General features: G+C 43.2%; 1 protein-coding gene across 4 annotated transcripts in view; it reads left to right on the top strand.

The window, feature by feature from the left end:
• The window catches only part of RNF144B (ring finger protein 144B), a 172,944-nt gene that overhangs the window by 93,948 nt on the left and 53,903 nt on the right, over positions 1 to 25,093 (top strand). The window contains exons 1-2 of one of the 4 annotated variants that reach the window (XM_055322530.1): positions 2,292 to 2,402; positions 15,654 to 15,879. In XM_055322530.1, coding sequence (XP_055178505.1) covers positions 15,715 to 15,879 — 165 coding nt within the window. In that variant the 5' untranslated portion in view covers positions 2,292 to 2,402; positions 15,654 to 15,714. Of the gene's footprint in view, positions 1 to 2,291; positions 2,403 to 3,226; positions 3,364 to 3,416; positions 3,545 to 15,653; positions 15,880 to 25,093 lie in introns of those variants that run through there. The other 3 variants (XM_055322529.1, XM_055322528.1, XM_055322531.1) reach the window with 3 other exon arrangements.

Raw genomic sequence — 25,093 nt, 5'->3', positions numbered from 1 at the left:
TGTTTGCACTCTCATTTCTTGGCACCAGCAGCCTGGGCTCTTCTCTCCCCCAGCCTCCACATCAAATTGGATACCAGGTCCCTCCTCTCACTTCTGTTTCTCAAACATCTCTCCACTCATCCCCTTCCTTTCTAGGCCAATGGTCACTATATTGGCTCAGGCCCTCATTCTTTGATTCTGAATGCATGTGCTCTGACTTAGGACAAGGACTACCTAGGTGCTTACACTGGCTGTTGCAGCTGGCTCACCTCTCTCCACCTTCCCCACGTGGCTGCTTGAAGACTCAGCTTTGAATCACTTTCTCAGGGAAGCCTTTCTTGATTGTTTTCACCAACCCCTTTCCACAGCTCTTCTGTGTACTCCCATAGACCATCATGTTTATCATTTCACTCACCACAGTACGCTACTCCTGGATTTTCTTGTCTGACTCCTTCCCTGGACTGAGAGCTCTTTCAGGACAGGAACCAGATCCAATTTATCTTTGTCTTTCTAGCATCTAACAGCTTGTCTGGGAAGAGATCAATAAATGATTGAGGGGCACCTGCGTGGCTCCGTTGGTTAAGTGTCTGCCTTCGGCTCAGGTCATGATTCCCGGGGTCCTGGGATTGAGCCCCTCATTCCTAGTTATTTTATTCCAGATCTGAAAGAGTTGTTCACATACTACTATAGCGTTCTATGTGTTTAGTTAATCCTGTTAACATTTTAATGTACTTTTTATTAACTTACATAGTGAAAATAAACCATGCTGATGTTATTTAGTTACCCAGTTTTCCCCCTTTCTTTCTGCCATTTGCAACAGCAGGCGGCATGATCATTGCTTAACATATGTTTTCAGGGGAGCAGCTTCTTCCCTTATCCTGTTGACAAAAGATTATGACTTAATTGCATGATAATTTAGAAAGTGGATTCTGTGTTGAACTTTGGTCTACAGTGCCAAAGTTTTGCATTGAACTAATGAATAAACTAACCTTTTAGAAGGGGCTTTATCTTTCCTAATGCCTCTCCATCGACAGTGGCCACTACAGTAAGAAAATACCTTGAGGTTGATTATCTTATTTATTTTTATTTGTTTTTTAAAAGAGTTTATTTGAGAAAGAGAATGAGTAGGGGAAGAGGCAGAGGGAAAAGCAGATTCCTCACTGAGCAGGGAGCCCGAAGTGGGGCTTGATCCCAGGATCCCAGGATTGTGTCCTGAGCTGAAGGCAGATGCTTAACTGAGTCCCTCAGGCACCTGAAAGTTGATTATCTTAGCGCCTAACTACCGCTAATTTTGGAGCTAGACTCCGTGGGGTGGTCATTAACGTGTACCTTTTCACCTAATACAATTCAGGTCTCATTCCAGCTCTGCCCCTCTCTGGTTCCGGCCAACCGCTTCAAACTCCCTGGCCATCAGGTTCCTTGTCTTTAAAATTAGGCATTTCGACTAAACTTGCCAGAACAACTTTTCAGCCTCAAATGTCCTCTGATACTATTGCTTTGGGTCCCTCCCTACTGTGTGCTCTCTGTCTTATTTTCCTTGCCTGCCTTCTCTTCCTCCCCCAGTAATGGACTGGTCTGGGCCTGTCCTACCATCATGTAGGTACGTTGTTTTCTTCAAGCACATGGCTTTGACCTGTAGGTTTTCTTGAACAGGGAGGGCTGAGAAGCAGTTTCCTTATGTTGTCTGGAGTGGTACCCACTGCCCCTGCTTCACTGGCACGCTCAGATCCCTTCCACAACAGACAGGTGGGCCCATTCCTTTTTAGGAAGCACACTCCTGGCTGCCTTTGCAAAAGTAGAGTGAGGTTGCCCAGCAGGTACAGAAAGATTCCTGTATCACAGCAGGGACATTTATAAATTGCAAGGGTTCAACAGATTAGGGACTGTGATTGTGACATGGGGAGGGGAGGAGGGGTGGTGGCAGGTGTGGGGAGTGAGTAGGTATATCATGTTTTAAACACACAAGTGTCAGAGATTTTGTGGTGAGGAGGGCACATCATAGCATACCCTACAGCTTCTGGATTGTTGTGTTACCTTCTCTTCAACCAGATCCAACCTGCCTGCCAGGTCACAATGGGTTCCCACATCCAATCTGTTGCTAAAGCACTTCAAGCAAAATCACTGTGTCATCAAGGTGTGCCTTTATTTTAGGAGGTAAGGGAAGACCAAGACCGTCCTGCTCTGAATTGCCTGTGTTCTCATTTAATCAGGAGACGCAAAAGGACAAATCAGGGACAGGGTGTTTCCGATGAGATGTGTGCCTGGGAAATGTTTCTATAAAAACAGTGTGCTGCCAGGGTGGGAAGGCAGGTTGGGGATCCCAAGTAAAAGAGAGATTTTCGAAGAGCCGGGAAGGAGGGAGAGAGGGAAGGAGTCCTAGCAGGAACAAGGGCAGATGAGCCACAAGCTTGCAAGGCCAAGAGGTGAAATGTCCTGGTCTGGGTGGGGTGAAGGGCATTGAAGGGCTGCCAGCCAGGCACCCTGCCCCGGATTTCTGCAGCGGTAGTCCCAGGGGGGGGTGGGGGTAGAGAGAGAGAGACCGAGAAGGAGGAGAGGGGAGGGAGAGAGAGAGGAGGGGGAGCAGGAGGAGAGAGAGGAGAGAGGGAGTGGGAAGAGGAGAGGAGAGGGAGAAAGGAGGAGAGGGAGAGAGGAGGAGAAGCAGGAGAGGGAGGGGGAGAAGGAGGAGGAGGGTGAAGGAGAGGAGAGAGGAGAGAGAAAGAAGGAGAGGGAGAGAGGAGAGAGGGAGTGGGAAGAGGAGAGGAGAAAGAAAGAGAGGGAGAGAGGAGGAGCAGGAGAGGGAGGGGAGAGGGAGAGAGAGAGGAGGAAGAGGAGGAGGGGGGAGAGGGAGAGATAGAAGAAGAGGAGGGGGAGAGAGGAGGAGGGGGAGAGGAGGGGGAGGGGAGGGGGAGGGGAGGGCGAGGGGCCGCGAGCGGCGCAGCGAGCGCAGGGGTCCAGCCTGCGGGCGGGGCGGGGCGGGGCGGGGCGGGGGTCAAGGGCCCCTCACCTGCTCTCCAAGTGCGACCCAGATGGGAAGTAGGAAGTGCGGCGCCTGCGCTTCCTGTATAAATGAGCGCGCGGCTCGCAGCGCTCCTGCTGCCCGCGGCTGGCGAGCTGCGCCCCACGCTCCGCGGCGCTCGGGGCGGCGGGCGGCTGTCGGCCCCGCTCCCGCTCCCGCTCCCGCTCCTCCTCCTCCTCCTCCTTCTCCTCCTCCTCCTCCGGCGCGGCTCCCGCCCTCCTCCCCTCCCTCCCTCCCCCCGCCCCTCCCCTCCCCTCCCCTCCCGCCCGCCCGGCCGCAGCCCTGCGGAGCGCCGAGCGCCGAGCCCGGGCCTCCCGGGGGCGCGCAGCCTGCTCGCGGCGCCCGGAGGACCGCGGCTCTCCCGGCAGGTAGGTTCGGCGTGGCCGGGCCGGCGGGGTGCTGGCCTGGGAAAAGGGAGAGAAAAAAAAAAAAAAAAAAAGGGACAAGAGTCTCGGACTCCCTGGTGCGGAGCTCCCCTTCGCGGCTGCGGCGCCCAAGCTGCACGCGTCCGACACCTGTTAACTTTTACCTGCGGACGCCCCTGGAAAGGTAAAGAGAAAGTGATCATTGATCAGACGGCCTCCACGGGATGTATCGATGGGCAAATTCGAGATTAGCTCACCCCCCCCCCCCCGCCTTTCTCAGGGGGAGACCAGACCCCGGGTCGGCATCCCCGCGGACGCTGAAGCGCGCGGCCCTGGGGCCCTGGGCGTCGACCTGCAGGGACGGGAGGACGATGGGATCTTGGTTATCCTGACGATTTTGTCACGGAATTGCTGATAAGGCAGAGCGGGACTCTGATCCTCTGTTGCTGTTCTCAAGTTTTAAGTTGAAACGAAAGCGATCCCCGCGTCCGCAGAGACCGGGTCCCTTGAGCTGAGGGCTCCCCAAGCACCTTTTGCTCCGGTTTAGGAGTTTCGGGAATGCCGCTGTGCGTCTGCCCCTGATGCCTGCCCCTACTTCCCACGCTCAGACTTCTCAGGAATGAATGAATTCTCCTGTTCTGGAGAAATGCCCTCGTTCTTGCTTCCGCTGTCGTGTGCCACTTTGTTTCTTGCTGCTGCACCGATGTTGACCAAACGTTAGCTGGGGGTCCCTGTAGGTCCCTGTAGGTCCCTGTAGGTCCCTGTAGGACTGCGCTCTCGTAATGCGGCATTTCTGGATGTTAATTTGAACACTGCAAGGTCTCAATTAAAGAACAATGTATCTTAGCATTTCGGAAGCAGCAGATGGGGGGGGGGGAGAAGGGGGGGTCTAGGCCCAGAAACAACATAAATGAACTTTGAGATGACTCAGTTTTCAGGGTGTGGGTAAGAGGCAAAAAGGAATCCAGCCAGTCTTACTGAAGGATCTGGCTGCTGTAGTTTGCGCTGAGATGGTCCCTGGTCCCTTTCACATCCCATTGCTCTGTGGATCCCTCCTTCTCCTGACTCTGCCCTCCCTTCCCTTATGAACAGAACTTAGTTCTGTTCCTAAGTAGCAGCCCCTCAAGTATTTCTGAAACCATCTTGAAGAGGAGGTGGAGGGGGCGAGAAAGATCTATGTAGCGGACCCTTGAGCCGCTTTGAGATAATTGTATTCAGTCCAAGGCCGCGTTTTCACACACCTCCAGTTTTACCTGTGCGCACCTGTGACTCATCTCTTTTTCTTTGTGGAGGACACACACTTGGAAAAATAGGAAAGAGAAAAAACTCTTCTGCTTCTCAAGTTTTCTCTGACAAATTGAAACTTGATGAGTAAACAAATACAAGGTAAACGTGTATAGAGAATGTAAGAATAAAAGGGATGTCAAGTAGCAGAATTAGGCAGCTTGACATTTTATTTAAAACAGAAGAAAACATAACCAACCCCCCCCCCAAAAAAAAAAAAAACCCTGAAGCAATCACCCTAGATAACTTTATCCTGCACTACTGTGCTGGAAGTGAGGTGTGAGTGTGGTCAAGCACTGTCCATTTACCCAGAGTTTTACAAATATTTACAGTCATCTATGCCAAATATCTTTGCACTGAGCCCCAGAGAACATTCTCAGCATTCAAAAGCTCCATTCTCATGAATGGCTTCAGTTCATTGGCAATTTAAAGGCATCCAGGCTTTCAAACTAGGTCAGTTTAAGACATGTCTTTTTTTTTTTTTCCAAATAATTAAGTTTTTGGGTCTCCCAGATTATGAACTAGGTTTTATGACGCAAGCTTGACAACAGAGTGAAAAGTTATGCTCTATCTACAAAGAAAAAAAAAAAGCTTATTTTATCTATGTAATAACCATTTAGCTTCCCCAAAACTATCTTTCTCTTCAGCAATAGTACTTTAATTTGAGAAAGTATATTTATATTTTTTGTTTCTGAGAAGCAACTTTAATATTTTGGGTGTTCAGAAACATTTCTGAGGACTTCAGAATCCTATCTTTGTAGTGTTTTTGCTAATTCTGGCTTCCGTGTTTGCCCTGGCCTTGACTTACAACGTTACTTTCTTGTTGAGTGAGATTCTTAGTGTTTGAAATCACTAGTTTGAGGTAGAGGTCAGGAATCATGCTGAACCCAGATGTTGGTAGAGGGTCGAAGTCCAAACAGTTTTGACTAAACCTACTTTGTGCAACTGATTGTTTTGGATACGGGCAAGGAGCCAAGATGCCACACAAATCATGCTTTCCACGGTGAGTTTTGGGAAATAGGGATCTGCAGCCCTTGCTCCGGAATCCTGAGATCTGATTTGGCAAGAATGCCCTACCTGAGTTTATAGAAGCTCCTTAGCTCTAGCACATTACCAATAGCTTTCACCTTGGCATTTGTTGGAAGTGAATACACATGAGAGCCAGGCCTTGCATATTCTCTCTCCTCCATGTACATATAAAGAAGTTCTCCACTGGGACACCTGGGTGGCTCAGCAGTTGAGCATCTACCTTCAGCTTAGGGCGTGATCCCAGGGTCCTGGGATCGAGTCTGGCATCGAGCTCCCTACAGAGAGCCTGCTTCCCCCTCTGCCTATGTCTCTACCTCTCTCTCTCTCTGTGTCTCTCATGAGTAAATAAATAAATAAAATCTTAAAAAAAAAAAAAAGGTATCCTCTGCAGGATCCAGTGACTACTGACTGCCAGATGTGCTCTAGATGCTGAAGATAAAGAGAAGGATAAGATGTGGCCTCTGTCTTGAAGGAGTTGGTATAAGCTTGGATATGACATTGTTTCAGGTTGCAATTTTTAATTTGTGTTGCTTTACCTGAGCCTGTTAGAGGTTTGCCATCCTGACTTTTTTTTTTTGTAATGTTTCTCCTATGTCGTCTGAGCCTTACATAACTTGAAGTGGCATAACAGTACCAAAGTTCATTTATTTAATTATTTAAGTTTCAATTTGCTTGTTCACCTTTAGATACACTTGGGACGTCTTGTACAATGTTCCTATTTTTATTAACTTTGGCATTTGCTTTTGCTCATTTGATGGGTACTTCTAAACCCAGTGCATCACACTGCGGTAGTTATTAAAACATGGAAGACTGTACATTCAGGAGAGTAGAAGTGGTCAACGTTTTTGCAACACAGAATGAGAAACTTCTCGTATGTGATGAGACCTCCATTCTTGAACTGAAAACACAGCCACCTAGGGGAAATATACTTCTCAAATTCATAGCAGAAGCTGCAGCTGATCATGTGGCTTGTAGCTTCTGTTAAAGTTTTACTTTGAAAGCCGTGTCTCATTGGTTGCCAGTTCCTCTGCAGTCATGAGTTTGAGTCCCAGGCCTTGAGTCAACTGGTTCTTTGTCTTTGAGGGAAGACAGAACAAGCAAGACATCTCTCACTTGGCTCTTTATTGGACTTGTGGCTGAAGCTATAAGCCCACAAACTGTCCTGTGTATTATTATATAAAACTATCTGTTGACAACTTCCTCCACTAGTTTATTCTTTGTAAGTGGGGACTGGTTTTAACCACTTTGACATTCCTAACACCTAACATGTGGAATTCAGTTCCTTGTGGGTCAACTTGGTTTCCTGCATTATTGATTTTTTTCTTTTTTTTTTAAAGGATTTGATTTGGCAAAGGCATACAAAAATAGACAGGCTGCCCCTTGCTTAGTGTGAGATGGAAAGGAGTCCTCTCTCAAACCGGTTTTTAAATTTGTTTGTATTTAAAACTTCTGTATGAAACTTTCACAAGACGGGATAATACATATATACACATGTTTTTATTCATTTGGAGAAAACATTTTGATTTAGGTATTCGTGCTTTAGCAACTGTAGTTTCCTGGCAGTGTCTTGACCCGAGAAATCAGCCCATCTCTTGTTCTATGGGGCTTTCTGAAATAACACTTCTCCTTGATCTGTTAATTACATCATTGTCTGACCTGCCTGTAAGTGGCGTCCCTTCCTGCTTCTGAACTTTGTTGTTATGCCAGGCAGGGGAAAGAAAATTATTCAGCAGGGCTGTATGAATAATTGTGGGAGGCAAGGGAACCACTGATTAAAACACGGGGTGGGCTGGGCACAGTGGTGATGTCGAGGAGGGAGCTACCATGATGAGTGTAAAATTGCAATGCCAAAAATATCATTGAGCTGTTATTCTCCTTTTCACTCCTACCTTCTTTGTTAAGTTTTTTTTTTTTGTTTTTTTTTTTTTTTTTTTTTTTTTTTTTGTTAGGAAAGCTGGGAATGGATTTTCTCCTCTTGGGCCTTTCCCTGTAGTGGTAACGAGAACATGGAAAGAAGGCAAGAAAAAAGAAATGTACTTTTTAGGAGAAGGATCAACATTTTGCCAGTGTTAAAATTTGCCATCTCAGATGCCTGTACTCTATAGGATTTAGAGAATTAGCTTATCCCAACATCATCTACTTTGGTGGCCATTATCTTGACAGATCTTTCTATATATTTTGTAGGGGGAAAAAAAGTAAAAATTAGATCTTATTATTCTCACTATAAAAAATTGTAAGTAGTTGAGGTGATGGGTGTATTAATTAACCTTATGGTAATCGTTTTGAAACATGTATAGACATACAGGTATATACACACATCACATGTGTATGATCACTACATTGTATACCTTAAATTTATACAATCCTATTAATTGATTATATTTCAATAAAGCTGGAAGAAAATTAGATCTTGTTAATAGCTGTACTAGACTTTATACAGAATCTAATAGCAAAGAGACTGTTAAGAAGCAATATCTGCTAATATTTAAGAAGCTAGTCCTAATGGAGTGTCTGTCCTTTTTACCCACGTAATAGTTAATAGGGCTATGTTTGCGCACCAGTTCCATTTTTAGAAGCTAACAGTCTCCGGGTTACACATTTATAATCTTAATGCCATCCTGGTACCTGTTGAGATGAAGATGTTGAAAGTTAAGGAATTACAGACTGAAGTATTTTTTATTTCCTGGTTTCCTCTGAATGAGGCTGAGAAGCAGGGGGGGAAGGACACCATTGTCCCCTTCCTATCCCATGAAGCACAATGGTAAATAGGCTTTTACACAACACTGCTACCTCACAAGGCCTGAGTAGGTGAATATTTACTTCTATCACATCTAAGAATTAAGTATTTATTAGATTTGTTTATAATAGAGAACAGTGTCTAATATATATTTTGCAAATAATGACAAAGTAGTGTCCTATATGTGGTGCCAGATATCTACTCATTGGCCTTGAGCAATATTCTTTTAAAAAATAATTAAATAGATATAAAATATTTCTGGTTTTCTTTTTTTTTTCCCCCAGAATTTATGTATGAGAAACACATAGAGAGAGGTAGAGACATAGGCAGAGGGAGAAGCAGGCTCCTTGTGGGAAGCATAATGCGGGACTCGATCCCAGCACCCTGGGATCACACCCTGAGCCAAAGGCAGATGTTCAACCACTAAGCCACCCAGGTGTCCCTACTTCTGTTTTTCTGATATTACTGGATTTGTACTGGCTCATCTAGTCCTTAAATGATTAGAGAGTGGGTCAAAGGTGCAAGCTGAGAGTAGAACCACAGCACCGGCCACTGTGGAGGTCTACCATAAATCCTTGTAACACCCATTGCTCAGCCAGCTGGTCTACCTTCCATTCCAGACTGTATTTAGGGTAGAACTTGAACAAATGGCTTTTGGCTATTGATGGGCCAGCACTTCACTAGACTTAGTCACTACTGTCTGAGTCATTAATAGCTTCTGTTAAAGACCTGAACTAGCAGCTAAATAAATAATTGTATTAGGCAGAAGTGCCAAGGTCAATGCGATACTAATTTTCAGATTTTGTTGAGTAGAATCTGGTTGCCTGCCATGTCATTCTTGGTATTGGGAGAGCTCTCCTAACAAAGCAGAGATGGGATCTTCGGATTGCTATATCATTCTACTCTGTTAAGAGTATCGGCTTCCTGAGAAAAATCTCTCCATTATAAAGGCAACAGTTCAGCCTTACCTTCCCCACTACCTACCCTTCTTGAAAACCTTTTCCTTTGTTAGGTCTGTGTGAGTCATGCATTCGTATCTTTTATTCCAGCTACCTCACAGGAATGACTCGGTGTCTTACATGAGCATGTAAACATTTTGAGAGTATTCCTCTGTTTTATCCCTTATTCTATATATATATATATATATATATATATATATATACACACACACACATATATATGTATTTTTTTTTTAATATCCCTTATTCTTGAGTAAATCTTCAACTTTCATGGCATAGTTTGGAAGTAAGATCTCAGCACAGATCAAGTAGATTTTTACAGAAACCTTCTGTTAAATCAATAATATCCACTTGACTCATTTTGTTCACTTTCTCCCTCTCTGGGTCTCTTTAACCATGCTTTATCCATTTATCTAAGTTCAAAAATTTTTGCTGGATGGTGTAAAAATTCCTGAATAACTAAATAAGTATCCTGGTAAAGCAGTAACCCTTCCAACTGCGTTATCTTTTTGTGCAACGGAATGATTGCTGTGATTTTGGGTAGTGAGACAGGCGTAACCTACGTTAGTTAAAAATACTTTGAAAGTTGGCTCTCACACCCTCTGCATTTTTGGAGCAGATTGCTTTTTCAGGCCACCAGCAGAATATGAAAATTCCTTATACATCCGTGCTTCCAGCATAGCTTGTGAAGTATTCCTTTCCTTGGCAATTCTGATCAAAACACATGAGGGGAAAAGTGACTTTTATATTCTTTTCTATCTGACAGTACTAGCTTCTCACATAATGAACACTTTATGGTACAAGAGACAATCAGGCTAGGAAGAACCGCTGATTCCCCTTTCTTGGTAATTTGGTGCAAAATCAGATGATTTAAAGGGCCTTTCTTTGCTTGCATGCCCCAGCCTATCTGCCCTGTCATGTGGCTGCTTATATTTAAGCAAGTGATGCTTCTACAGTTTGGGTGAAGTCCGCCTTCACCACCACCGCCTCTCCCAACCCTGCCACCAACTTTAGAAAGTTCAAACCTAAAGGCAGCGGTCAGGTTTCTTTTCTTCCCAACCTGCCGCTTGTGTTCTCTGCCAGAAATTCTTTTCTCACTGGGTTCTTGACACCCAGTAAGAGGCTCAGTCACCTTTGTAGTAATTATAAAAGCAATTATAATTGCTACTGTTTTAAACAAGCAGTAGGCCGGAGCATTCAAGTCACTTTACTTCTTATTTTAGGTAAAACATGAGGTATGAGGTAGAACAAGTTGAGCAAGCTAGTGAGAACGAGTTACGGGCTCTCTGGAGGGAAGACTTCTTGGAACCCAGAGGGGTGTGGGTGTGGATTGTCAGCTTACCTGTGAAGTTGTATCCTGTGACAGGGTCCGGAGCTGCAGGTGTGTGTGGTCACCTTCTTCTGGACACCCCCCTGAGAGTCATGCCAATGCTCATGGTTTGGGTGGGCAGGTGAGCTTCTGCTCTTGGTGGTTGCATGTCATGGAGACCCAGGAATCCTGGGAAGACATAAACAGAGGACCACTAGGATGCCTTAGAGCCACTGACCAGCATCTGAGGGAGACAGTCTCAGGGTTTTCCTGATGATTGCTTGCAGAGCTCTCTATGTAATGAATCAATGGGGAAAGGATTTCTTGTTTGATGCCTTTTTTCTTTTTTTTAAATGAAGCACTCATTCTTAAAATGTTCATTACTGATTTTGCCCAGAGCAAAAACCAAGAAGCTAGTTTTCAAATTGTGTCTGATGAAGCCTCTGTCTTCTGTGATGGTGTCTGGGAGGCTGCTGAGGGAAAGGTCCGGGGGACCTGGCCCAGCTCTGCTAGTACTGCTGGCCCCAGCACGGCCTCCCCTTAGCTCCTTGAAATGGTGGCAGTTCACTTACAATTGTGTTTTTGTAAAATTCCATTGCTTTAAAAAATGTCCGAATGTCACTTTAGGGAATTGGTGTTATGGTACACAGAAACATAAATCATTTCTTTTTGAAGAATCATTTTGGATTGTTCACATCTCAAAGAGATGAAGTACGTGACCTCCTTCCTGAGTCTCCACTACAAGCAGTGCCTTGTTTGGAATGCTTGGAATTTTTGTTGTTGTTCTAACAAAACAGGTCTCTGCTTTGGAAAAGGCTTTTGTCATAAAAATAAAGTACACTTTAAAAAGTTGTATGTATATTAAACCACTTTATCGAGGTAGGATTGACAGACAAGCTATTCATATTTAATATATACAACTTGATGAGTTATATGCCTGTGGAATAGCATAATGCTGATACTTAACAGTGTTATATTGCATACTTAGAAATCTGCTAAGAGGGTAGATCTTATGTTAAGTGCTCTTGCCACATGCACACACACACACACACACACTGATAAATAAAGGGGGCAGGAGGAAACTTTTGGAGGTGATAACTATTTCTAATAAAATATTTTATTTATTATTCATGAGAACACTGGGAGAGAGGCAGAGACATAGTCAGGTTCCCTGTAGGGAGCCCCATGCGAAACTTGATCCCAGGACCCTGAGATTTCGACCTGAGCCAAAGGCAGATGTTCAACCACTGAGCCATTCAGGTGTCCCTATTTTTATATTTTTATTTTTATTTTTTTTAAATTTTTTTAAATTTATTTATTTATGATAGTCACAGAGAGAGAGAGAGAGAGGCAGAGACATAGGCAGAGGGAGAAGCAGGCTCCATGCACTGGGAGCCCGATATGGGATTCGATCCCGGGTCTCCAGGATCGCGCCCTGAGCCAAAGGCAGGCGCCAAACCGCTGCGCCACCCAGGGATCCCTATTTTTATATTTTTATAACTTTGATTTTGTAACTCACAAAGCAAAGAGTGGAAACTTAATGGACATGGCAAGAGAGGAGATTGTTTCAGGTGGCCATGATTAAGACAATTTCTAGTTCTGCTTTCAAAAGAATTCTAAGAGATAATCTAAGAAGTATTCAATTACATATTTGTTTCTCAAGTGTTATAGGTCTCTTTCTAAAAAAATAATAAAGAGAGGGGCAGCCCGGGTGGCTCAGCGGTTTAGCGCCGCCTTCAGCCCAGGACCTGATCCTGGAGACCTGGGATCCGGTCCCATGTCGGGCTCCCTGCATGGAGCCTGCTTCTCCCTCTGCCTGTGTCTCTACGCCTCTCTCTCTGTCTCTCATGAATAAATAAATAAAACCTTTAAAAATATATATAGAGAGACACCTGGCTGGCTCAGTCAGTAGACCATGCAACTCTTGGTCTTGGATTCATGAGCTCAAAACTCACATTGAGGGTAGAGGTTATATTAAAAAATGAAAAAAAAATCAAAATAATATAGGTTAAGGCTGTAAGAAATAATTGACTTTGTTGAAGAATACCTAGGTCTTCTGCTGGGTTGGAACAACAGGATTTACCTATTCATAATTGCTTCTTCCAAATGGGCTCTTCATGTAATTGACATTTGTGGTGGGAAGGTGGTTCAGCCTGTGTCATTCCTGTCTTTCCTCCTCAGGAAGCATTTGCTGGCTACATTTCTTCTGCTTCTTCGAAAATTGTATTAAGTTTTAACATTTTGATTCCAGTATAGTTAACATACAGTGTTATATTAGCTGCAGATGAACAATATAGCAATTCAACAGTTCTATACATTGCTCTATACAGTGCTCATCATGAGAAGTGTACTAGCTACACTTTCTTCTTGGTGTTTGACTTGGGATTTCTCTTTTTGAGTGCAAAGATAATTGGAATATATGGTATGCACCATGTTGGGAAAACAGAAATGTGAAGACAGCAGTTGGGGGAGATTGGTGATATATGTGTTACAGAACGGGGGTGTCTTGGAGAAACAAACAAATGATAGTTAATGTAAACTGCAAGGAGGAGACAGACAAAATCACTTATTTTTACTCTTAATTGACCTTAAAGATAGATTTTCCCTTCAAAATACTGAATTTGGTAGGCATGTTGTTTTGCTCTTGGATGATAGCTAATTAGTAGTTAATCAAATAAGAACACCATGTCTCGAACCTTATTGGGCCTTTCCCAAGAAATATCATGGAGGCCAATCACTGTTTAGCTTCCTATTCAAATGTATTTTTAATTAAGTCTACTGCTACTCAGAGAGGGAGTAGGGGAAAAACCTTGAATATTTCAGGTTACTAGAGTTAGTAACTATTGATTCTCTCTGGTATGATATTAAGTTGGTGGAGCTGAACCTCAAAAACTTCTTTTTCCTTCCATCTAATACAGTTTGTTTTTCTCTCCATTGTTGCGTACCTTTGTGCATATATATTGAGACGTAAGCCACTGTAGGGCTATGTAGCAGATGCCAAACATGTAATTTCTTTTGCCCAAAAATGGGGGCGGGGGGAAGAGTCTGGTTCTTGTAGCGGGAGAGGCTCTTTAGATGATTTCTGTTGGCCACAGTCTTTTAAAATAGTAAGAACTTTAAGATTTTGCTTTTCTTTAATTAGAACATGGAATTTCTTGATATGCTCTAAACTACGGAAGATTATTTTTACAATTACTTTACCTCTTTTAAAGATAATCTGAATAAAAACAAGTAGAAGGGCATCAGCTCTAATTTTTATTTTTCAGCGTAGAAAAATCCTTTCTATATTCATGCCATGTTTGGAGACAGATTTCACTCTGTATAGTTTTAGTAATCTTATGATACTTGTAGTCATGGGTTTTTGGTCTCTTTCTCTCTTCTTTCCCTCTTCCCTACCCCTTCTTCCTTCTCTTTCTCTCCATGTTCCATCCCTCCATGTAAAACCCACTAGTGAGGCAGCCCTGGCGTAGTGGACCAGGCTTTGGGCATCGTTTCAGAAGATGGAGGTTTGAATTTTGCTCTGCGCTATACAAGCTCTGAGAATTTTGGCCTATTATTTAACTTCTGAGGACCTCAACTCCTCTACGGAGCAAAGGAAAACATCCTCAGGGTTGCAAAAGTTGAAATGAAATGACGTATGTGAAGGAACACAGTTAACACTGATGAACACAGTGAACACTGTTGAAAAAAATGTATAGGTGTAAGATTATACATAACATAAAATTTATCATTTTGGTCATTTTAAGTGTATAATTCAGTGGCATGATGCACACTCACAATCTTGTGCAACCGTCACACTATCCATTTGCAGAACTTCGTCATCATTCCAAACAGAAACTCCATATTCATGAAATAGTAACTCTCTAATTCCCTCTGTCTCTACTTTCTGTCTCTCTGACATTGACTTGATAGGTACCTCGCATTGATGGAATCACACCATATTTGCCCTTTTGTGTCTGGCTTATTTCACTTCTCATAATGTCTTCAAGGTTCATCTGTATTGTAGCGTGTGTCACAGTCTCATTCCCTTGTAAGGCTGAATAGTATTCCATTGAGTGTTTATATCACAGTTTGTTTATCCATTCATCTCTTTGATGGACATTTGGATAGTATCCGCCTTTTGTCCATCATGACCACTGGTGTGAGGCACATTGATGTGCGAGTGTCTGCTCCCTAGTTTCAGTTCTTCTGGGTGCACACCAAGGAGTAGAATTGTTGGATCATATGGCAATTCTTTGTTTAATTTTTTTGAGTGACATCCTGTTTTCAAGTATTTTTGTTTTTTAATCTGTTGGATTGTAGTGATGCCACTCCTGAATGGTGTGTTTGTTCTTTGTGGTCCTTTCATTGCCATAATTTACATGCAATGAGTCAGGATGGTGAGGTCACTTTATTTGTTTGTTTGTTTATTTATTAAAGATTTTATTTATTTATTCAACAGAGAGAGGTGTGTGCACATGTAGGGTGGAGGGGCAGAGGGAGAGGGAGAAGCATGCTTCCCTGCTAAGCAGGGAGCCCAATGTGGGCCTTGATCCCAGGACTTTGGGGTCATGACCTGAGCTGAAGGCAGAAGTTTAACTGACTGGGCTACTCACTCAGGCACCTCTAGATGGTGAGGTCACTTTAAATGTCAGGACTCCAGGGGCATCTGAGTGGCTCAGTGGTTGAACATTTGCCTTCAGCTCAGTGCATGATCCCGGGATCCTGGGATTGAGTCCTGCATCAGGCTCGCCTCAGGGTGTCTGCTTCTCCCTCTGCCTCTTATGAATAAATAAGTAAAATCGTAAAAATAAATAAATGTCAGGACTTCAGGAACACCTTGCCAAGGTGGTAAGCTCTGTAGCCCATGGTTCTCAGAAATGCCTTTGTTGTGCACTAGACATCAGAGAAGGTGAAGGTTTGCTCTGTTGGTTTTCAGGTGTGTTGGTTAAACAACAACTGTGTGAATGAATATCATATTTTCTGCTTCTTGCAGAGACCGAGGAAACTGAAGAACGCAGAGATCAAGGAAACTGAAGAACGCTGAGGACAGGTGGATGGGCTCCATTGGTAGGCTCCACTATCTCACCATGACCACGGAAAATCCGATGCCAGGAGACCTGGCTCCAGCCCCCCTCGTCACTTGCAAACTCTGCCTGTGTGAACAGTCCCTGGACAAGATGACCACACTCCAGGAATGCCGGTGCATCTTCTGTACCGCTGTGAGTTTTCCTTGATGCTGTCATCATGAGCATGAGGAAATGCAAAAGGGGAGAATGAGAAAATGTACAGGATAGGTTTCTGTGGCTTTCTGAGAAGTCAGGGTTTGCTACAACAGGCTCCTGTTTGGGAGGGAAAACCACGTTTGGATCGGTTTCCAAATAGTATCTTAAATGGTAAATCTGACCGTCACTGTTTTTTAGGCAAAGGATAATGTATCTGTGAAATTTAATGCTTGGTTAAATAAGCAGAATCTGTTCTTAAGTACTAGGCAAGAACAAAATAGAAATTTTTAAAAAAGATTTTATTTATGTATTCATGAGAGGCACACAGAGAGAGGCAGAGACACAGGCAGAGGGAGAAGCAGGTTCCCTGCAGGGGGCCCGATGTGGGACTTGATCCCAGGACCCAGGATCATGCCCTGAGCCGAAGGCAGACACTCAACCACTCAACCACCCAGGTGCCCCAAAACAGAAATATTTTTAACATGCCTTAGTTAACTACCATCTGTAAGGAGTTTATCAGATATTCTGAGTGAGGGAGAAATCAGGTAGCAATTTTTACTGAATTTTCTTTCCTATACTTGCTCATCTCCTACAAAGCACATGATATATAATTCTTTTACTTTGTCATATCTCTCTTTTTTTCTATTTTTACAATATGCTGAATGGTACCTATTCTTCATAATCAAGAGAACCCTGTAGAACTCCAGGGATGGGCTTGTCTCTTTTAGTTTGACACTTGGTATTAATGTCTCTGACCCTCATTGCACATTTCCCTGAAGATTGGTTGGTTAAGGTGTGAAGATGGGAAACAGACTGTTGAATTCAAAGTGGCTACTGGAAGCATGAACTCAAGCGGTATTATTCAAATTTCCATTTATTTAGAAATCTTTTGAGCTCCTGCTGTATGCCAGGCACTCTGCTGGATGTTGGGAATGTAGCAGTGAATGAGATACTTCCAATTTGGAGGATGGACACATTGAAGGAGCCATACAAGTTTAGTGGGATCAGGGGAAGCTAGATATAGCATATCAAAAGAATGTCTCACCCACCTGGAGGTGGGACGGACATACTGGTGGCAGTGATCTCTGACCTGAGGCTTCAAACAAGAGTTGCAAATTGATGCTCATGGGCCACGTCTGGGCTCAACACATTTTTGTTTGGATTCCCAGTTGTGAAATTTCATGAGAAAATGAAAAAGTGGTAAGATGTAGCTTCTCTGTATTCATAGGCCCAGAAATAGATGATCTTCCCTCCCTCCCTTCCTCTCTCCCTCCCTCTCTCCATATATATAATATATAAAGATTTATTTTTCTTTATTTTAAAGAAGGAAAGAGAGAAAGCATGTGAGTGGGGAGAGCACAAAAGGGAGAGAACCCCAAGCAGACTCCCTGCTGAGCTGCGGAGCTGGACGTGGGACTCGATGCCATGACCCTGAGATCATAACCTGAGCCAAAACCAAGAGTCCGAGGCTCAGTTGACTGTACCACTCAGGTGCCCTTCCCCTGTTTTTATTACCTGTCTCTCCTATACGTATTTGAATCAACTACCCTTTTAACCTGAGGATGGATTCAGAGTCATGTAGGACGCATGCTGGCATCTCAGGATGGGAGAGGCCTGATGCCCAGGTTAAAATATTTACCATTTATCTATGCTTTGGTAGGTCTTATGTGGGCAGACTGTTAATGTTTATTATACAAAAAGCTTAATAATCCCCAGGCAGTTGTGGGTTTAATGCCCTGACTTGAGAGGGAAGTTGAGTTGTTCAGTTACAGTGACCAGTGCTTACATCAAGGGGAAGGGGAGAAACCAGTCATTAAGGAAGTAGAATTATTTATTAAGAGGCGTGTTTCCTAAGCATACTATAAAAAAGAAAATAAAACAAAAGCAGATAAGTTAAGGTGAAATAAATTTTGCCTCATCTCGGTGGGCTTTTTTTTTTTTTTTGTTAGCTAATCTAATCAACACAAAATGTTCTCAAGCTTGTTTATAGCAATTTAAAAAATTATTTTTTTTTGATTGAGGATTAAGGTAGGGAGAAGCCTTGGAATGACTTTTTTAGGTAAAAAAAGGAAAGTGACTAAAATCCTTCCCTTATGTCTCCAATGCTGAGATCCAAAGATGACCACGAGTAGTAGTGTTTATTCATTTAATCATGGAGCCCCCACTGAGCAGGACCCGTGTCCCAGCAACTGTTCTAGGCACTGGGACTTCCCAGTTTCAGAAACAAAACCCAGCAGAGATCCTTGCAAGATCTTAGGAGCTGTATCTCATCAAAGGCGGTTGCATAATAAACAATAAACAGAATAAATGGGTGAGTTATATGGGCTTGAGTAATAGGGCTCAGAGAAAAAACAGTGGGGTGAGGGAGGTGGCAAACAGGCAGGGGATGTTGCAGGTCGAGTAGGGCATCAGGAGGAGGCCATGGTGACATCTGTACTGGCTCTTCCTCTTCTATCAGCGTGTGTTGCTTAAGGAAGTGACCTTGTCAGCCAAGGGGGGCTTCAGCTTCCTTTGGTCTTGCTGTGCTGCCCAGTGCTGTGCTTCGAAAGGCATTATTTCTCTGACTTTCTCCCATATGTTTCGGACCCTTGCCTAATCCTTGAAATGCATGAGTCACAAGCAACGTTTGGTTAAAGGCGGGATGGAAATTTCTGTCTCAGGGTTACTGATGTTCAAAAAAGCAGGATATAGAATTCAGTTTTCGCGATGAGACTTCATGGTTCAGGATTCAGGTTTGTGCATCAGCGTCGGGTAGAGAAGTACACACGCAGAGGTGGTATCTGACACCCTCCCAAGGATTGTCGCAATAGATCTTGGTTCCCAGTTAAAGACAACACAGCGGCTTCTCGGTTCTCCTTTGGTAATCTGGAGGTAGGAGTTAGCACAATTAGATTATCCTGTCCTCTGCAATCATACTTCCTCATTGTTGGGGAGTGCTCCAAAGTAGAAAGTCAGATGGCTTGGTGTTTTTGATATCTCTCCAAGTCTGGAACTTTTTGTGCCTTATAAACATTAACCTTCCTGATAGCCCATCATTCCCTGTGATCTACCAAAATAATAGTTAGCTGCGTGTATTTGATTACATTATTGTCTATAAATTGGCAACTGATATCAGACTCACCTGAAATGCTACTCTAACTTTTTATTGTTTAGACCTTTTATTCCTTCTTTTAAAAAACTATTAAAGAATGTGCCTGATCCCCCAGATTTTAGTTTGCACTGAAATATTAGATATTCAATATTGATATTAAAGATACCAAGTGTTTTTTGTGTTTTTAAGGCTGAAAAGAAATTTGTGACTTTTTTTTGAAGATACTCTATTTGAGAGAGAAAGCAAGAGACAGCGTGAGTGGAGGAGGAGGAGCAGAGGGGGAGAGAGAGAAGCAGACTCCCTGCTGAGCAGGGAGCCCAATGTGGGGCTCGATCCCAGGACCCTGAGATCATGACCTGAGCCAAAGGCAGATGCTTAACCCACTGAGCACTCAGGTGGCCCTTGTGACATTTTTTAATAGGCCATATACTACTAATTTCCAACTTTAAATATGACTGGATGACATCTCCTAATTATTGGCTAGGAAAGACTTCTTGCGCATACTGTGTATTTTAAAGAGTTTTGCTAAGATAGTTCTCTCTGCCCTCCTCATTAGGAGAATGACCAAATGAAAGGTCCTCCTCCTGGATACAGTGTACTTACATAGATTCAGTAAAGCTTTTTATAAATTTTTATCTTTGCCCTGTTTTCTCTAAGAAGTATCCCTGACCATGTTGCTGTGAGCTTAAATATTTTGTTCCCAAGATCAGCGGGCTCTGGGAGAGCAGTACGGATAGAGGTGGAGTGTCTGACTTGACCATGAAAATGAGCCAGCTCATTCCCTATCTTTAGGGAGATCTCCTCTAGGGAGATTCCGTGTCTTTAGGGAGGTCTGCCCCAGCCCACGTGTGTTCTGTGGACCTTCAGCTCTGTAAAACAGAGGTAGCCCTTGAATAAAGTGTTCCATAATCAAATTAGCTCAGAAACTGGTATGTTCTCCCTTCCTTTTTTGGAAGGCACATAATGCACTCTGTAGGCTCTGTGAAATCTTGTGGTTAAAAGAAAAGCTGGGGGACCCCGTTTAACTTCTGAAGAGGCATTTCCATTTGACCATGCCATCTTTTTAGTGGAACACCCACCCATTAGCTTCTCCACAATTTGTGTGCCAGAGAATGCTGCCTTAAATCATTACATGTAGGTAATTCTTGATTTAAATGACATCTAGAGAACAGAATGTGATGGATGTTGCTTCAGATAATCCATCAGCATAGCTACTTTCTTGTTAAAGGAAACTTTGTGTGTGCTGTTTCCAGTGGTGGCTTCTGTAAGACTATTTGCTCAGCTTTAATATGCAGAAGAAAAGTGTAGTATAAAGCAAGGAAGGCTAACTATACAGGACAGAAATGGTCATAGTTCTCATTAGCCTGACTGAACTCAGAGATCACTAGGTGCATTATGGAGCCAAAGAAGTTGATATTTAGGGATTATGGGGAGAGTTGCAAAATTACTTGTTCTTGCACTTGAAGGTTAAATATCTCAGGGATGGTAGTCTACTAACTAATGATATGCAAAAACTCTGTCTCTCTCCCTCTCTCCTGTGGATTTAAATAACCCAAACATGAAAATTCAAAATTTCCTTTCCTGGCATTTGCAACACACTCTTTCAGATAATAACCACACAATTCTAATTCAAGTGGAAGAAAAAAAAATTCACTAAAGTCAGTTATCAAAGGAGGGAAAATTTATGGGTTTGTTCCCTGGTGAGCAATTTTTGCCTCTCAGATTTAGTTTGGAAGCTATTTCCCTCAGCCATGAATTAAAGAATAATGGAAACACAGTTGTTGCTTGTTTTTATAACCTAGATAATTTCACCTGAAAAGAGTCGGTATGTTGGGCATGGCCTATTTACCTTTCAGATTATAGACAGGATGTGCTGAGCAAAAAGAAAATAATGTCCAGCCATATTCTTGCCTTTTTTCCATTACATTTTGTTGGCTCCAAGTAGTTAGAACTCCTTTTACTATTCATTTCTCTGAGCCAAATGGATTTTCCAATGTTTAAAAAAGTGAGAGGAAACATAAAACTTTTTAGACCAAGCCCTTCTTTTCCTTGGGCCCTGTTGAGTGACCTTTATGAAAAGCCCACATACAGCCCAGGAGACATTTACAGTTTGGAAAGAGTTGCTGTGTGCGTGCACTGGCGCGCGCGCACGTGTGTGTGTGTGTACCTGTGCACGCATGTGCACTCACACAGGCTGGTAACTTTCAAATGAAGCAGAGAACCTGCGGTAGTTCTTTTCCTGGATTCTAACTCACGTCCACATTGGGATTTCAGAAGGAATGGTGTTTTTCTACTACCACCTCCATTTTTTTCTTTCCAGGGCAGTGTGGTGGTTAGCATATTTGGAGGTAGGAAGATCCCAGCTCACGTTCAGGCTTTGCCATCAATGAGTGTGACTGTATGCAAGATCTTTGGCTTCTCTGAAACTTCGTGTCCTCACCTGGAGGGTGGAGAGAGGTATGGGAGGAGTGTACCAATCTCAGAGGGTCGTAGGAAGCATCAGGTGGGAACTCCAGTACAGGGGCTCGCGCAGTGGCAGGTCTCTTGTAAGTTGGCGTCTCGTTACTCCTTTCTTTCCTAAGTTTTGTCAGTATGCTGAGCTGTTCTGGTTTTCAGTAACTGTTTTAGAGAAGGGGAATCCTGTGAAGACTTGACTGCCTCCCTCGTTAGCCTTTTATAAAAAGATAGTTATATATAGGTGATTTCAACCTTATGAGATACCCACAGACTAGCAATTAGGATATAGAGAGAGATTTGTCTCTTGGACTTGTCCAAAGGTTGGCTGATGGCTGGGTGCTTCAACTGAAGAGGTGAAAGTAGGTTTTAGAGGAAAAGCAATACAACTTTGAAAGTAAATAAAAGAGGGTGTTTACCCAAAGGGTATGAAAACACTAATTCAAGAGGATATGTACCCTATGTTTATTGAGGCGTTATTTATAATACCTAAACTATAGAAGTAGTCCAAGTGTCCACTGATAGATGAATGGATAAAGAAGATGTGGGGCGTGTGTGTTTGTGTGTATGTATGTATGTATATATGTGAAATATTATTTAGTCATAAAGAGAATGAAATCTTTCCATTGACTACAACATGGGTAGATCTAGAGAGTATAATGCTAAGTGAAATAAGTCAGTGAGAGCAAGACAAATACCATATGATGTTACTCCTATGTGGAATTTATTAAACAAAACAAATGAACAAAGGAAAAAAAGAGATAAGCCAAGAAATAGACTTTTGACTATAGAGAACCAACAGATGGCTACCAGAGGGGTGGGGGATGGGGGAAATGAAGGGAATTCAGAGTGTACTTACTATGACAAGCGCTGAGTAATGTATGGAGGTGTTGAATCACTCTATTGTACACCTGAAACTGATGTAACACTGTATGTTAACTTATCGGAATTAAAATAAAAATAACAATAAACAAAACCTCAAATCATAAGAGTGAATAGATAAGCACATTTCTGATGCATGTAGGACATTGTATGAAAATGTCTCAAGCTACCATTTATTTCAAAACTGCTTACCCCCAGTAATGGAATAACTTGTTGGCTTGCTATGTATATAGTCTAGTGTTAGTTTAAGTATTTTTTATTGAGAACTCTCTGGAACTGCAAGAAATAATGAGGCATCGTATGCCAGCAACGTCAGGAAAATCTTTTGTCCCGCCCTCTGGTCCTGACCTGCCAGCCCTTCCTGAAGCTTTCAAATTCTCCAGTTCTCTGCATTCTGCTGTTTTCTAGTACATTAAATGGACAGAAGTAAATGCTGCCAGTGTTAAGCCCTTCCTTATCCTGTTGGTTTTTTTTTTTTTTTTAAGATATTATTTGTTTGACAGAGAGAAAGAGCACAAGCAGGGGGAGTGGGAGGGAGAGGGAAAAGCAGACTCCCTGCAGAGCAAGGACCCTGATGCAGGCTCCATACCAGGACCCTTGGGATCATGACCTGAGCCGAAGGCAGACAGCTTAACTGACTGAGCCAGGCGCCCTCCTGTTGGTTTCTGATACTAAAGGTTTGTAAGGTTAGTCTTATGGATAGAGTGAATTTCTCTCTCAGGTTTTCAGTGGCCTCGTCTGTCACTGTTTGTAAAGGACTTCAATATTCTCACCACTTAAACTCAAGAGTTCTGATGATGCTTTGTATTTGCCACGAAACTTTGTATTTATCAGTCAAGTCGCTGATTTGAAATGCAAATTTTAGTCCTGTATTTTCCCACCACCGAGGGAGGAGGGAGCCACTGCAGGATAGATAGCATCTGAGAAGTGGGAACAAATGGAAACAGCATGAGAAATGGAGTGGGATGACTCAAGGAGGAGTTGGCTTTCTGGCCCCATGATCTCATCCATGCCCAGCGCTCACCACTCACTCACTCAAGGCAAAATGTGGCAAAAGCAAAGAGCAGCAAAAGGAAACCACACTCTTTGGGCTGAGTGACTCCACTGTGGCTCCTCTTTCTGGATGCCAGTATGGTTTGGCATCTGCAAGACTGGGTCTCAAATCTGGTTACTTGGGCACCATTAATTCAGCATATACAAAAATATTTATTGTGCCCTGTATATTTCTGAGGGTTAAGGTCTAGTGGTGAATGATCAGATCAAGGCCTGGTTTTCAGATAGCTCAGATTTTGGTGCAAAGCACAGATACTGACAAGCAGACATGCAAGTCAGTTGTTGATAGAGGCTCTGAGTTAAGACAAAGCACGGTGTGGGGGATAGTAGGCCTGCAGGAGCCAGCAGGGGTTGTGGGGGGGTGTTTCTGCTATGCGTTGGATGGTCATGGAAGTCTTGCTGGTAAGGTATTCCTTAGAGACCTGGAGGACAGGAGAAAAAAGCTGTATAGATATCTGGCAAAAGAGTTTTTGGGAGAGGGGAGCAGTATGGAGGTCCTCAACTGGGATTGTGTGTGGCATTCAGGTATAGCGAAAGGTCAATGTGTGTATGTCTCTCCAAAGGGAGACAGTAGGAGATGACATCAGAGAGGTAGTGGTCTGTCTGGAGGACCCTGCAGGCTATAGTAAGGATTTTGGCCTTAGTCTCATGTGAGGACAGAAGCCTTTGGAGGGCTTTAATCCACAAAGTAGCATGATTTAACTGTATTTTAGCGGCTCATACAATTATGGAGGTGAAGTTTCCTGATCTCCCTACAAGCTGGAGCCTAGCCTCAGGAGAATCACTGGTGTGTTCCAGGCTGAGGGCAGGAGAAAACTAGTGTCTTAGCTCATGCGGTCAGGTGGAAAGAATGAATACTCCCTCTGCCGTGTGAGTTTGTTCAGTCCCTCAACTGATTGGGTGAGGCCCACCCACATGGGGAGGCAGTTTACTTTCCTCTGTCTACCAATTTCAATACTAGTCTCATCTGGAAACACTCTCATAGATCCACCTAGAAATTATGTTGCAACCCAATATCTGGGCATCCTGTAGCCTGGTCAAGTTGACACATAAAATTAACCATCACAGCCACCTTGGCTGCTGCATAGAGAGTTAACTGCAGGGGCAAGGATGAAAGCAGGGAGAGTTAAAAGATAAATACAGTAATCCAGACCAGAGGTGATAGTGGCGTGGAACCAGTGAGTGGTAGCCACTCGTGTTTGGGTAGTCTCAGGCTTCATTTTCTTTTATAGAATATAGGGATGATAATAAATCATCTAAGAATATAGGGATGATAATAAATCATCTAAGGTTATAGAGAAGGTTGCAATAGATAATATGGAGAAAGCATGTAGTCCAGTGCCTGGAATGAAGCTAGTGTGTACATAGCTGTTTACTAATTTTAGTGTGATCATCGAGATTTTGCTTGAAAACTTCCGGGATTGGGACATACCATGACACTGGCTATTCAAGTACAGAATTTCTCTCTCTCTCTCTCTCTCTCTCTTTTTAAGATTTATTTATTCATTTGAGAAAGAGAGAGAGGGCGAAACATGCATGTGCGGAGGAGGAGCAGAGGGAGAAGGAGAGGTAGAATTCCCAGCAGACTCCTTGCTGAGAATGGATCCCGGCTTGGGGCTCCATCATACAACCCTGAGATCATGACTTGAGCCAAAATCAAGAGTAGGATGCTCAGCTGACCAAGCCACCCAAGAACCTCTACAGAATTTTAAATTCTAAGCTATCTCTTCT

This window comes from Nyctereutes procyonoides, unplaced genomic scaffold, assembly GCF_905146905.1.
Source record: "Nyctereutes procyonoides isolate TBG_1078 unplaced genomic scaffold, NYPRO_anot_genome, whole genome shotgun sequence".
In the NCBI taxonomy this organism is placed as follows: Eukaryota; Metazoa; Chordata; class Mammalia; order Carnivora; family Canidae; genus Nyctereutes; species Nyctereutes procyonoides.
This window is presented reverse-complemented; position numbering and strand designations above follow the sequence as displayed.